We start from the raw sequence: 15,601 nt of genomic DNA, 5'->3' as shown, positions 1-15,601 counted from the left end.
AAGACAGAAAAGACAAAGAAAAAGAAAACATGTCCTATTCTGTGCCAGGCACTATTCTGAGTGTTTGAGAATTCACTGAGAATAGTTTTGAATTGACTCCTTTAGATCTCACAAAAGCTCTATGAAGTTATCACCCCATTAAAAAAATGAAGAGGAGTTCTCTTATGATGTAGCAAGTTAAGGATCTGGGGTTGTCACTGCAGTGGCTTGGGTTGCTGCTGTGGTACAAGTTTGATTCCTGGCCCAGTCACTTCCATATGTCAAGGGTGTGGCCAAAAAAAAAATTGAAGAAACTGAGGCACAGACAGCTGATATAACTTGCCCCAGGGACATAGCTGGCAAATGGCAGAGTCACTGGCCATCTGGCTCCAGGCTGCTTCCTTTTAATACTACTCCGCTGTCTGTCCACACTGCCAGTGAGAGGGCCCATGACTTGACATTCTGGCCTCCAGGATCTCAGACTTCTTAACAGGGGTGGGTGTTGTACCATCATCTATATCCTTTTTTTTTTTTTTTTCTTTTTTTGCCACCTCATGCAGCGGAAATCTTAGATCCTAGACCAGAGATTGAACCTGGGCCACAGCAGTGAAAACACCATGTCCTAACCACTAGACCCCCAGGGAACTCCCCATACCATCATCCACATCCATATTTTCATCATGATAGGTTGTATTTAGACATGTGTTCTTCATTACGCTTATTTGTATTCTAATAATAAAAGTTCTTATTGAATGTGCTCTAAAAGGAACTGACAACAGGTCCAGTTTATATTCAGCAACACTTTATGAAAATGATGGAGAAAATGATTATACTAAAAACTATAACATAAGGCATCCTTAAAAAAATGGAAATATGGAGTTTCCGTCGTGGCACAGGGGAAACAAATCCTACTAGTAACCATGAGGTTGCAGATTTGATCCCTGGCCTTGCTCAGTGAGTTAAGGATCCAGCGTTGCCATGAGCTGTGGTGTAGGTCACAGATGCGGCTCAGATCTGGCGTTGCTGTGGCTCTGGCATAGGCCAGCAGCTACAGCTCTGATTAGACCCCTAGCCTGGGAACCTCCATATGCTGCAGGTGTGGCCCTAAAAAGACCAAAACAAGAAAAAAAAAAAGAATGGAAAATTTTGACCTTTGCATAGATATGAGGTGTTGAAAATATCTCCTAGGAGATCCCGTTGTGACTCAGCAGAAGTGAACCTGACTAGTATCCATGAGGATGCAGGTTCGATCCCTGGCCTCACAGCATTTCCCCCGCATGCCCCTTCCCCCTTATCAGCAGATTAACCTTCCTGTTTCTTTCTTTTAAGATCATTTCTAAGGGGGCTCTTAAATATGTGCATGGTGGCAGAAGGTAATCAGCCTGGGATTAATAGTGGTCTAAAAATATTTTACAAGCTTCCCAGTCAATTACACTTCTTTCAGTGACCCTGGAAGTTATTGGGATGTACACTGTAGGCAGAAACAGTCAATTCAGTGTGATTTTTGATAGTTCTTCAAAGATGAGAGAAGAGTTATAAATCACTAGGAACATGGGTTTTCACCTGTAGACACCCATCCCACTTTAGGTGGCAGTGACAGGATCTGATGATCAAACCCTTATGCCCATCCTTTTCTCAGCCAGTGTAGTTTAAAAGGGGCCGAGTTCCTTCCCACTTCTCTCTGCCAAGGATGGGCCTTGAATCTGGGCATTCAAAGGATTCCTCTTCCTAGGTTATAGTGATTACAGGAGGGCGAAATAAAAAATCTAAGCCAATTTAATGAGACTTTGTCTCGCTTTCAGGGTTGCTAAGCAGTAAAGGTGACATAAACCCGAAACTGGGGACAGGGGTGTGGAGCATGAGAAAAAACAATTCCTATCATCCTTTGAGCTATGGCTGGATTCAGCCACACCTGAAGCTATACCACTCAGATTTTCCCACTATATAAACTCATAAACTAATCTCAGTCTCCCTGCCCCCTGTTTAGCCAGTTTCATTTGGATTTCTTTCCCCACTAATCTGCTTGCATTTGTTGGTGGCCAAACCTGGCATGAACAACCGCATCTCAAAGCAACATGGGAAGTCTTCTAGCATCTTGAAGGACAGTGCCACCTTGAGGTTCTCTTATTTTATGCTTTTTCTCTAGAAATAAACCTCATTTTAACTAAATAAAAAGAAAATGAGCTGGGATGTAAGAGACTAGCTATAAACCTGGGTATTGCCAAGCAAAACTCTTAGAAAGGGGTTCTTGGCTACTTGGCCACGAAGGAATGATCCACTTCCATTTCCTTTCAGTTCTGTTGATACAGAGGCATTGCGTCTATGGAAAGAGGGAAGGGAAGCAGCTGGCCTTGGGGCAGAGGGAGTCAGGGTGGGGGACAGGTGGGAGGGGGCTGTCTCTCTCTGATTAGATTGCTTTCACTTTGCAGGCTTCCTTTTTCAGAGCAGATTTGCCCCCATGGTTTCTGTCTGAGGGGACTAGTAGCGGGGCTTCAAACAGTCATTGGTTTAGAAAGTTCATCTAAAGTAGTGTGTGAATACTTGCACTGGCTGTTGGAATGGTAACTGGGGAGATAATTCTGGAGTCAGTATTGGAGGCCTCGGTATAGCCGCCCCATACCTGGAGGCAGTTGTCACCTCTTCTACCTCTTCTCATTTGTCTCACACCGTAGGCTCATTCCAGATCCTTTGAGTTGGGCTTGGTCTTTTTTGAGGCTAAGGATGACCTCATGTGCTGTTTACTGCTTGATATATTAGCAAGAATGTGAGAATTGGAGAGTTCTGCAGGAGAAATTCGTGTATATTTGTCCAAGACCTATGCACTTGTCAAGGACCTCATAATAAAAAGGAAGAACCCAAGGCTGGTTCTGCTGATAATCTTCCCTCCTCTCCCTGCCCACCCCATTCTATCCCCGCATGCCCCTTCCCCCTTATCAGCAGATTAACCTTCCTGTTTCTTTCTTTTAAGATCATTTCTAAGGGGGCTCTTAAATATGTGCATGGTGGCAGAAGGTAATCAGCCTAGGATTAAAGATTTGTTAGAGATAGTCTCTTGGACAATAAGCACCTTTGACAGGTGACATTTAATACGCTGCTTTTTCCTCTTCAAAGTGCTTTGCCAGCACTACTCAGCTGATCCATTCAACACCTCTCCAGATTGGTCAGCAAGATTACAGATTTTTCTTCAGGCGGAGAGGTTGGGATATGACTTCCTTAAGGTAGTACAGTTTGTTTGACATCTTGAGCTGAATGTTGATGTGTTTGCCCTTGGCTTCTGTGTTGATTGTGATTCACCTTCTCTTATTGAAGTTGGTAGCTCTATTATCATGAAGCCAATCAGATTTGAAAATCCAGAGTTCTTGTGGCTCAGCAGGTTAAGAATCTGACTAGTATTGATGAGGATACAGGTTTGATCCCTGGCCTTGCTCACTGGGGTAAGGATCTGGCTTTGCCGCAACCTGCGATGTAGGTCAAAGATGTGGCTCAGATCCATTGTTGTTGTGGCTGTGGTGTAGGCTGGCAGCTGCAGCTCCAATTCAACCCCTAGCCCAGAACTTCTATTGTCTCATGTTGTGGCCATTAAAGAAAAAAAGAAAGAAAAATGAATGTCTAAGAGCAATAAAGAAAATTGAGGAAAGGGGAATTATTTAAAAAGAAGGAGAAAGAAAAAAAATCCCTAAAACCCGGCCTCATTTTGTTTTTGTTTTAGGTTTTTTTTTTTTTAAAAGCCGCACCTGCGGCATATGGAGGTTCCCAGGCTAGGGGTCAAATTGGAGGTACAGCTATGGGCCTACACCACAGCCATAGCAACACTGTATCAGAGCCATGTCTGCAACCTACACCACAGCTTATGGCAATGCTGGATACCCAACCCACTGAGCAAGGCCAGGGATTGAACCCGTGTCCTCGTGGATACTGGTCGGATTCATTTCTGTTATGCAACAATAGGAACTCCCCAGACTCATAATTTGTTTTGTGTTCTGGTCTCAAATAAGTCTTAGGGTTGATTTCATAAAAAGAAATACTTTGGAAGAAAAAAGATCTGCTTCAGTAAGCTTTTAAATTTCGAATTTTTATTTTGCTACTTGAATCAGATTTTCTTTGATGGGATCCATTTTTAAGGTGTCCGTGGGAGTTTCCACTGTGCTGCAGTGGATTAAGGACCTGACTGCAGTGGCTCCGGTCTCTGTGGAGCTCAAGTTCAATCCTCCTCTCTGCCAATGGGTTAAAGGATCTGGAAGGTCACAGCTGTGGCTCAGATTCAGTCCCTGGCCCAGGAACTTCTATATGCCATAGGTGCGGCCATAAAAAAGAAATGATACCCACATTTTTAAGGTGTCCATGATGTTTTGAAATATGTGTACATTGTGAAATGGTTTCCACAGTCAAGCTAATTAACACATCCATCACTTCCCATGATTACCAATTTTTGGTGTGTGATGAAAACCTTTGAGATCTGCTTGCTTAGCAAATTTCTACTACATAACACATTGCAGTTACCATGCTGTGCATCAGGTTTCCAGAATTTATTCATTTATAACTGAAAGTTTGTTCTCTTTGATCAGTATCTCCCCTTTTCCTCCAACCCCTAGCCTATGGAAACCACCATTCTATTCTGTTAGAATTAGACTTTTTTTTTCTTATTAGGGCTGCACCCATGGCATATGGAGGTTCCCAGGCCAGGGGTAAAATAGGAGCTGCACCTGCTGGCCTACACCACAGCCATAGCAATACCAGATCTGAGCCACATCTATGACCTACACCACACACAGCTCACGGCAATGACAGATCCTTAACCCACTGAATGAGGCCAGGGATCAAATCTGCGTCCTCACAGAGACAATATCGTGTCTTTAACCTGCTGAGCCACAATGGGAACTCCATAGATGACTTTTCTTTTAAGATGAAATCCATTTCTTTCTCTTTTTTTTTTTTGTCTTTTTGTCTTTGTCTTTTCCAGGGCCACACCCATGGCAAATGGAGGTTCCCAGGCTAGGGGTCTAATCAGAACCATAGCCGCCGGCCTACGCCAGAGCCATAGTAATGTGGGATCAGAGACGTGTCTGCCACCTACACCACAGCTCACGGCAACGCCGGATCCTTAACCCGCTGATCGAGGCCAGGGATCAAACCCAAAACCTTATGGATGCTAGTTGGATTCATTAACCACTGAGCCACAACGGGAACTCCGGGAATCCATTTCTTAAAAAGAATATTTCTTCATAGTTGTGGATATCCACACAGACCTACTTTCTGTTTCAGTAACAATTTTCTGTCTCACTCAGTATCTGCCATACCTGCTACACATATTTTGTTAAATGAATCGCCTCATTCCATGCTTTGAGCTACCTTGTGCCCTGTGTATTATCGTTACCACTTTATAGACAAAGAGACTGGAATTGAGAGGAGTGTTTTACTTGTCCAATATCACATTAGCTGTCGTTCGGTCGCAGAGCTGAGAATAAAACTTAGATCCGCTGCTTGAAGCCATTCTGCTGTGACCACTAGGCCGCAGTGCCACTCTAATAAGCAAAGCATGGTGGACCTGAGTAAAGCCCGTACACCTGGAGGGGTCAGTGTTCAGACAAGTGTGCCTGTGTTTGTCAGTGAGGCTGTTTGTCACAGTGACACTCTTGTTTGTTAATCTAGCTGGCTGCTTCCAATAACCTGATAAAACATATACAGTCCTAAAAAGCTACATAAGGGGCTGCCATATTATATAAATTTAAGAAACAAATTCAATTTTAAAAAATCTGAAAATATCCAGATGATTATTATCTGTGCATAGCAGTTTAGGTGTTTTTTTCTTTTTTTCTTTTTCTTTTTGGACCACCCCTCAGCACATGGAAGTTCCCAGGCCAGGGATCAAATCGGAGCTGGAGCTGTAACCTATGCCACAGCTGCAGCAACACTGGATCCTTAACTCACTTACTGTTCCAGGCTGGGGATCAAACGGCTATGTCCCAGTGCCCCAGTGCCCCAGTGCTCTAGAGACATTGCTTATCCCATTGCACCACAGTGGGAACTCCTTAGGTGGTTTTTTTTTCTTTTTTCTTTTTTTGGGGGGGGGTGCACCCATGACATGTAGGATTTCCTGGGGCAGGGACTGAACCCGCACCATAACAGTGACAATGCTAGGTCCTTAGCCCACTGAGCCACCAGGGAACTCCTACATAGCAATTTAGAATTTTCAAATCCCTTTCACTTTACTTGGGTCATTCTTTTCTCATATTGAGTTGGAGCAGTTGATATCATTCACCTGTTATTCAACTCCAAAAATGGAGATCAGTGAAGTGTTTCTTTTTTTTTCCTCCCCCTTTTCAACCACACCTGCAGCATATGGAAGTTCCTGAGGCAGGGATCAAATTTGAGCCATATCTGCAACCTACGTCATGGTTGCAGCAACACTAGATCCTTAACCTACTGTACCAGGCCAAGGATCGAACCAGCAAGGTCACAGAGACAGCCAGGTTGTTAACCCACTTCACCACAGTGGAAACTCCAGGAAGTTTATTGCCTTGCTATTCATGGGCTATAAAGTGATGGATCCTGCATCAACCCAATTATCTTTTTTCTGTCTGCGGGGGTCTGACCCACATGGGTCCCCCTGTCCTCACTCTGTCCAGTGTGTGGCCATGAGATGAAGTTATCCTTGACAAGCCTGTGCTTTCCCGGGCTCCCAGGCTGGTTACATCATCTAGCTGTTTCTTTTTCTTTTCTTTTTTTCCTTTGTCCTTTTAGGGCTGCATATGGAGGTTCCCAGACTAGGAGTTAAATTGGAGTTACAGCTGCTGGCCTATGCCACAGCCATAGCAAGGCCAGATCTGAGCTTCGTCTGCAACCTGTACCACACCACTCAGCAACGCCAGATCCTTAACTCACTAAGCGAGGCCAGGGATCAAATCTGTGTCCTCATGGATACTAGTTGGGTTTGTTACTGCTGAGCCACAACCGGAACTCCCTAGCCATTTCCCTCCTACATCATGGGTGTAGTTTTTCAGATTAGATACACTGGCTTTTCCATGTGTAACCTGCTCCTGTGAGCTCTCCCTGAGGTCCTTGACATTAACATAGCAAGGCCACTGGTTCCTCTGCAGGACCCCCTGCTGCTGGCTGCCAAGGGCAGCAGAGCTGACAGACAAGAGCCTTAACTGGTGTCATAACCCCCCCAGTGGGTAGTGTGGTGTGGTGTGGATAGTCTGCAGCCTGGAAAATTAGCCAATAGTGGAGCCGATTGGTTTCTTTCTTTTCTTGATATGCAAGGAATTCTTGCCTCCTGCCTCTTTTCTTCTGTGCCTGGACATTTATTTCCAGACCTGGACATTTGAGTGTTTCCTCACTGGGGAGGCCAAGGTGTACTTGTTCTCCTCTTTCCTGTGATGAATAGAGCTAGTGAGAGACTATTTCTGGAAAGAATGAAGCTCCCAGAGGCAGTGATGTCATCATGAGTCAGGCTTTGGGCTCTATTGAATAATGTTCATTTGGATTTTAATAGTATCCTTGACATCACTGCCAAGATGAAAAATGATTTGATTACTCACAATCAGTTTTGCCGTAGGAGTAAAAGGTCTTAGTAAGTCAATGTGAACTTTGACTTAATGTAGTGTTTTACTAAAGCTACTCAGTTCTGGGTATGGACTTTGTATTGTCAATTTTTTTTGTCTCTCTTTTTTTTTTTTTGCTATTTCTTTGGGCTGCTCCCGCGGCATATGGAGGTTCCCAGGCTAGGGGTCGAATCAGAGCTTTAGCTGCTGGCCTATGCCAGAGCCACAGCAATGTGGGATCCAAGCCACGTCTGCAACCTACACCACAGCTCATGGCAATGCCGGATTGTTAATCCACTAAGCAAGGGCAGGGACTGAACCCGCAACCTCATGGTTCCTAGTCGGATTCGTTAACCACTGCGCCAGGACGGGAACTCCAGTGTTGTCAAATTTTTGAAGTCTCTCCTTCAACTTCAGTTTCCTCATCTTTAAGATGGTGATATTTTACTATTACCTCCTTACAACAGACTTGTGGTTGCTGTGGTGGGGTAGGGGATGGATGGATTGGGAGTTTGGGATTGGCAGATATAAACTATTACGTATAGAGTGGATAAACAAAATGGCCCTGCTATATAGGACAGGGAACTATATTCAGTATCCTGTGATAAACCATAATGGAAAAGAATATGAAAAAGGTGTGTGAGTGCGTGTGTGTTCATATAGACTCACATAATTTATATGTCCATAAATACATGTATATATGTATATAAATATATGTATACATATATATAAATAACTACATCAGGAGTTCCTGTCATGGCTCAGTGGTTAATGAACCCGACTAGTATCCATGAAGATGTGGGCCTTGCTCAGTGGGTTGAGGATCTGGTGAGCTGTGGTGTAGGTCACAGACACAGCTTGGATCCCGAGTTGCCATGGCTGTGGTGTAGACCGGCAGCTACAGCTCCAATTCGACCCCTAGCCTGGGAACCTCCATATGTTGCAGGTGCGGCCCTAAAAGACAAAAAGACAAAAGGAAAAAAAGAAAAAGAAAAGTAGAGATGACCACACCATGCCAGCCCTGGCCTGGGTGCCAGATTTCTGATATGCATTTTCATTGAATCTCCACATCACTCAATCATCAATTTGAAAATGAAGAAACTAAGGTGGGGAAAGGTTAAGAAACCTTCTAAGCAACATAAAGTAATGCCGGAGCATCTCCAAAGGGGCTTTGAGTAAATAAAGACCAAGAAAGGTCAAAGGCAGAATATCTCCTTTCTTCCTGATGGAGGCTGGATTGAGGGCTGGCAGAGTGTCTGAGCCATGTGGGCCTGGTAACTGGACCCCTGGAATAAGCAGACCCCCTGCACCCTGTGGCAGCAGAAGTGACCCAGGGCAAGCAGCCCCCCTCTCAGAGTTTTGCTTATGGGACCAGAGGAGGATGTCTGCCCTTTGTGACCAGACTCAAGCCTGTGAAAATGAAAGATAGATCTGAGCAGCTTTTCCAGCTACCTTTCCCAAATCAACCCCTCATAAATAAATTAGTACGTATTTCCAGGGCTAAGGTAAAAATAAAGAGACAGGGAGAGGCCCACAGTTACACAATTGAGTTGCCGTTCTAAAATGGAAAACTCAGGAGTGGGAAAGAAGTACTGTCTGTCTATAAACAAATGGCAAAGACCATTTCTAATCCAAGTCTGTGACTCAAGTCTGAATGCAAGCTTTTCCTTTAAGCCCTGGGAACACCCCCCTACGTGCTATGGGAAATTTAAAATCCATCTCTAGTCCATCTTGCTTAAAAAAATTTTTTTGTCTGCACTTGCAGCATGCTGAAGTGCCCAGGCCAGCAATAGCACCTGTGCCACAGAGTGACCTGAGTCGCTATAGTGACAACACCAGGTCCTTTGCCCACTGAGTCACAGAAAAATTCTTTTAGTTTTTGGGGGATTTTTTGAGCCGTACCCACAGCGTGCAGAAGTTCCAGGGCCAGGGATTGAACCCATGCCACAGCAGTGGCAGCACCGAATCCTTAACTGCCAGGCCACCAGGGAATTCTTTTTTAACCATCATCACATGTCTTTTTTTTTTTTTTTTTTTTTGCCACACTGTTGGCATGTAGAAGTTCCCAGGCCAGTGATCGAACATGTACCATAGGTGCAGCAACACCAAATCCTTAACCCGCTGAGCCACAAGGGAACTTCCCTACTGATCATTTTAAATGTCTTTTGGGTCAGTAACCAAATGGAGGATGAGCTTTTCATGGTCCCATGGTCTCATGCGCAATCAAATGTCAGAACATTTTGGATATTCATATTGTTTATTAAAATAAGTAAACAGGTCAAATTTCACATTTCAGTTTTAAGGAGATGGTAGTCTGTAGAAGTAGGTATTCAGAGACAGGGAGCTTGGAATTGGAGCTACCACTTTGTCTCTTTAAAAGCCGTAGGTTCAGGTTAATAGCTTATTTTGTATGTAGATGGATGCCCTGTAGCAAGAGCATTTTCTTGGTCTGTATTTAGGTTATTAAAAATTGCTCAGTTTTCCCATAAATCTATGCAAAACTCAATGGGGGAAAAAGAACAGAAAAATATTGGACATAGGGCTCACCATTTTGAACAAGTCTATGTATTCATTATGCATGTGTTCATTTGTGTTTTGGCAAGGTTCCTATGAAGGGCTAGGGCTTGCAAAAGTCAGGGAGTTAGGAAGAGACTCAAAGCTCTGTGGGATCCCTGCATGTGGCCGCCTGCAACCTCAATCAATATTACATGATGGCGATGACACCTTTTTGGGTGATATAATTCACTGTTTCAATAATTAATGTCACCAATGCATGTGTCTAAGAGAACCAAAGGTAAATAATTTACTGTAATTACCAAAGAGGAGTGATATTATTTATTTATTAGAACTTGAAAAAAAATGGGCCCTTGGTTGACAAATAACCTTAGGGTTCCCAACATAGGAATTGTCATTTGCTTAAAAAAAAGAAAGTGAGTGGCACCACTTAGTTTATGTTACATATTCTGCCCCACTCTGAAGGAGGGTTGGTTGGGGTTTCTAAAAGTCAGTAAAATTGGTAAATGGGTCAGACTAAAACCAACACTTAATCTGTGGTTAGTCCAAAGAGAATTTGGGGGAGTTCCCTGGTGGCTCAGCAGGTTAAGGATCCAGCATTGTTATGGCTGTGGCATGGGTTTGATCCCTAGCCCTGAAACTTCTATATGCTGTGGGCATGGCCAGAAGGAAAAAAAAAAAAAAGAATCTGGGAACTTTATGAGGTGATGTATTGCTTTTTGGGGGTTTAAGGCATTGGTTCTATAAACTCTTACGAACACCGATAATCGAATACTCATCCACCAAAGGTGTCCCCTCTCACTGAATGCACAGAGAGCTGCTTCTCATTCATTTTTGTGTTTTCCTAGGACGAGGTAGGATGGTGACTTGCACCTAAGTGCTCTACCAATTATTTTTCAATTTGATTTTCAGGGCTATTTTTTAAATTTTGTAATTGACAGTAATTTTTTAAATTTAAGTTTTATTACTATCAAAGTTATACAAATAAGTCGTGCCCTTTATTTATATATTTACTTATTGTTATTAAAGTGTAGTTGATTTACAGTGTTTCAATTTCTGCTTACAGCAAAGTGACCCAGTCATAAATACATACATTCTTTTTCTTATTATATCTTCCATCATGTTCTGTCCCAAGAGATTGGATCTAGTTCCCCACGCTGTACAGTAAGAAAAAGCCATGTCCTTTTACGGGACATACTTGTGAGGATTAAAAAAAAAAAGAATCCCCATATGCCTTCAGCCCCTAACTTCTCTCCAGAGACAACTCTCTTAGAGTAACTTTTGATGACTGGCTCTCTGTGTAATGGAGGGCTTACTGTCCATGATTTCCACTGAAGTAATAAGCCTGGGACATTTCACTGGAAAACCCCAGAGAAGACTTACCATTCTCTGCCTAAAGTCTCTTGTCCTTAACTGTCGGGCTAGGAGACCAGTAGAGGAAGGCTGGGTTTGAACATTTGGTATATGCACATTCAGTTAATCTCCACTTTCATTGTGCTGCCTCTTACCTTCTAATCTTCTGCCTCTGGTCTCTACACCTCTAGTCTTCTGCTAGGGTTGATGGGGTGAGTTGCTTGGCAACTGATAAACCATTGAGGGGGTGTTGGGGAGCAGATCAGGTTTTAGAGTGACTTTCAACCAATCCTTGTTTTTCTGTTGATGTCTTTTCTTATTCTTTCTATGTGTGTGTATGTCTGGAAGATGCTTGACTGTCATTTTACTGGGATTTTAGTAGAAAACAGATCTTCAGTGGAACAAAAATTGAGAAAATATTTCATTTTTGGTCTGTGAGAGAATAGCTTTCATCAGATTTGGAACAGGCTTAGCCATTCTCTCTTCAAACATAGTCTCTACCTTATTTTCCTCTTCTACTTCTGAGAGTCCAATCAGACATATGTTAAAACCTGTCACTATGTCCACATGTCTCATACTATTTTCTGTATTTTCCATTCTTTTTTTTTTTTTTTTTTTTAATCTAGGAGTTCCCTATGTGCCTTAGCAGTAACAAACCTGGCTAGTATCCATGAGGATGCAGGTTCGATCCCGGGTCTTGCTCAGCAGGTTAAGGATCTAGCATGAACTGCAGTTTAGGTGGCAGATGTGGCTCAGATCTGGCATTACTGTGGCTGTAGCGTAGGCTGACAGCTATAGCTCCATTTCAACCCCTAGCCTGGGAACTTCCATATGCCACGTGTGTGGCCCTGAAAAAAAAACAGAAAAAAAATCTACTCTTCATTTTGTGTATTTTTCCATTTATACTTCCAATTTACTAAACCTGTTTTCTGTTGTGTCCAGTCAACAACTGACATTATACTTAGAACTGAACAAAAGCCTATTTGTTTCTTGCTTATGTATATTCCAGTGCTCTATTGAATTAGCCACGTTTTAGTTTCTTTTCTCTTTCCTATTTTCTTAAACATACAAATCATAGTTATTTTGATAACTAGAATCAAAATTTTATTAGCTTACTTCGAAATGCAGGATGAGGAGTTCCAGCTATGGCACAGTGGGTTAAGAATCCGACTGCAGCAGCTCAGGTTGCTGTGGAGGTGTGGATTCTATCCCTACCCAGCCAGTTGGGTTAAGGATCCGGCATTGCCACGGCTGTGGCATAGTTGGAGCTGCAGCTCAGATTTAGTCCCTAGCCCATATGTCACTGGTGTGGCCCTTAAAAAAAAAGGATGAACTGGAAATTTTTTTTTTCTGTTTTTGTTCATGTGCTCTGGCCATGCCAGTTTTTCATTGCGTGCTAGACATGATGTATTAAAAAAATTGTAGGAGTTCCCGTCCTGCCACAGCAGAAACGAAACCAACTAGGAAACATGAGGTTGCGGGTTCGATCCCTGCCCTTGCTCAGTGGGTTAAGAATCTGGCATTGCCATGAGCTGTGGTGTAGGTCACAGACAGGGCTCGGATCCCATGTTGCTGTGGCTCTGGCGTAGGCCGGCGGCTACAGCTCCGATTAGACCCTTAGCCTGGGAACCTCCATATGCTGCGTGTTCAGCCCTAGAAAAAAGACAAAAAATATTAATAATAAAATGGCAACAAAGGAGTTCCCATTGTGGTTCAGCGCTTTAAGAACCTGACTAGTATCCATGAGGATGCAGGTTCGATCCCTGGCCTCGCTCAGTGAGTTGAGGATCTGATGTTGCCAAGAGGTATGGTGTAGGTCACAGACGTGGCTCAGATCCTGTGTTGCTATGGCTGTGGCGTAGGCTCCAGCTGCCACTCTGACTTGCCCCTTGCCCTGTAGCCTGGAAACTTCCATATGCTGTAGCCCTTAAAAAAAGCAAAGAAAGAACGAAGTCTAAAAAATGGCAACAGAAGGCTTAGCTCTGAAACATCTTCCCTCTCCAAGGATAGCTCCTCTAGTTCTCTGTGCCTGTTGGTCTCTGCTGCCTGCAGAGGTGACTTCCATACTTACCTGGTTTGCTTGGCACAGCACTAGGCTGCTGCTGGTGACTCACCCCACTTAGAAACAGAAGTCCTCAAGATCAAAATTTTTTTTTTTTTTTGCTTTTTTAGAGCTGCTCCTGCAGCATTTGGGGATTGCCAGGCTAGGGCTCCAATCAGAGCTACAGCTGCCAGCCTTACACCACAGCCACAGCAATGTGAGATCCGAGCCTCGTCTGTGACCTACATTACAGCTCACGGCAACACCGGATCCTTAACCCACTGAGCAAGGCCAGGGATCAAACCCGTAACCTCATGGTCCCTAGTTGGATTTTTTTCCGCTCGGCCACAATGGGAAGTCTAAGGTTGAATTTTTTATTTTTTTTATTTTTGTGTGTGTGTTTTCTAGGGCCACACCTGAAGCATATGGAGGTTCCCAGGCTAGGGGTCTAATCAGAGCTGTAGCCGCCAGCCTATGCCAGAGCCATAGCAACGCGGGATCCGAGCTGCATCTGCGACCTACACCACAATTCGTGGCAACACCAGATGCTTAACCCACTGAGCAAGGCTAGGGATCGAACCTGCAACCTCATGGTTCCTAGTCGGATACGTTAACCACTGAGCCATGACGGGAACTCCCAAGATTGAATTTTTTTAATTTTAATTTATTTTTTTGTCTGTGCCCTCAGCATATGGAAGTTCTCAGGGCAGGGGTCAAACTCACACCACAGGAGCAACTGACCTGCTGCTATGACACCAGATCCTTAGCTCACTGAGCTACCAGGAAACTCCTGATTTTTAAATTTTTACTTTGACATTTGGAAAAGAATTTTATAAGTGCTATAGGATTCATTTAGGGATTGTTGAAGTACTTAATCATGGTTAGAATTACTTCCGGGACAGTCCTTTTGTCATGCTATACTCAAGATGATTTCTTAAAAGATGGAAACAATACAGCCTATGAATACACTTTATTTTCTAACTCTTGAAACTTCTGTGTAGCACTATAGAGGAGTATACAGTATGGTTCACAGTCCATAACCAATGGTCCTGGTTATTTTATATAAGGGACTCGAGCATCCTTGGATTTTGGTATCGGTGGGTGGCAGGGGCTGAGGGAGGGTGTCCCAGAACTGATCCCCCAAGAATTATCGAGTGACAACTGTTAAAAAAAAATTGTTTATTTTGAATGTTAGACTGTGTGGAATTAGGGAGACACATAGGTGGGTATATTTTCTTTTTTTTTTTTCCCATGTTAAAGAATTTTATTTTATTATTTATTTATTTATTTATTTATTTTTCCCACTGTACAGCAAGGGGATCAAGTTATCCTTACATGAATACATTACAATTCATTTTTTTTCCCACCTTTTGTTCTGTTGCAACATGATTATCTAGACAAAGTTCTTAATGCTACTCAGCAGGATCTCCTTGTAAATCTATTCTAAGTTGTGTCTGATAAGCCCAAGCTCCCGATCCCTCCCACTCCCTCCCCCTCCCATCAGGCAGCCACAAGTCTTTTCTCCAAGTCCATGATTTTCTTTTCTGAGGAGATGTTCATTTGTGCTGGATATTAGATTCCAGTTATAAGTGATATCATCTGGTATTTGTCTTTGTCTTTCTGGCTCATTTCACTCAGTATGAGATTCTCTAGTTCCATCCATGTTGCTGCAAATGGCATTATGTCATTCTTTTTTATGGCTGAGTAGTATTCCATTTTGTGTATATACCACATCTTCCAAATCCAATCATCTGTTGATGGACATTTGGGTTTTTTCCATGTCTTGGCTATTGTGAATAGTGCTGCAATGAACATGCGGGTGCACGTGTCTCTTTTAAGTAGAGTTTTGTCCGGATAGATGCCCAAGAGTGGGATTGCGGGGTCATATGGAAGTTCTATGTATAGATTTCTCAGGTATTTCCAAACTGTTCTCCATAGTGGCTGTACCAGTTTACATTCTAGGTGGGTATATTTTCTAATGTCTTGTGTGGGTTGTTGATGCAATGTATCGCTTTATTTTTCAGCATCTCACATTCACAAGAGAATTTGACTCAGATTCTCTTAGACATTATAGTTGGGCTGCAGACACTTTGGACAATGTCAATCTTGTCTCGAGTCCTGTTCATTCTGGGTAAGTAACCAAAAATCACTTTCTCCCCATCCTATTAAA

The 15,601-nt window shown here is 43.1% G+C and overlaps 1 protein-coding gene across 5 annotated transcripts in view; it reads left to right on the top strand.

The window, feature by feature from the left end:
• The window catches only part of ANK3 (ankyrin 3), a 775,194-nt gene that overhangs the window by 673,937 nt on the left and 85,656 nt on the right, over positions 1-15,601 (top strand). For all 5 annotated transcript variants that reach the window (XM_047762801.1, XM_047762799.1, XM_047762798.1 and 2 more), the window contains one exon: positions 15,456-15,562. In XM_047762801.1, coding sequence (XP_047618757.1) covers positions 15,456-15,562 — 107 coding nt within the window. The remainder of the gene's footprint in view (positions 1-15,455; positions 15,563-15,601) is intronic.

This window comes from Phacochoerus africanus, chromosome 15, assembly GCF_016906955.1.
Source record: "Phacochoerus africanus isolate WHEZ1 chromosome 15, ROS_Pafr_v1, whole genome shotgun sequence".
NCBI lineage: Eukaryota > Metazoa > Chordata > Mammalia > Artiodactyla > Suidae > Phacochoerus > Phacochoerus africanus.
This window is presented reverse-complemented; position numbering and strand designations above follow the sequence as displayed.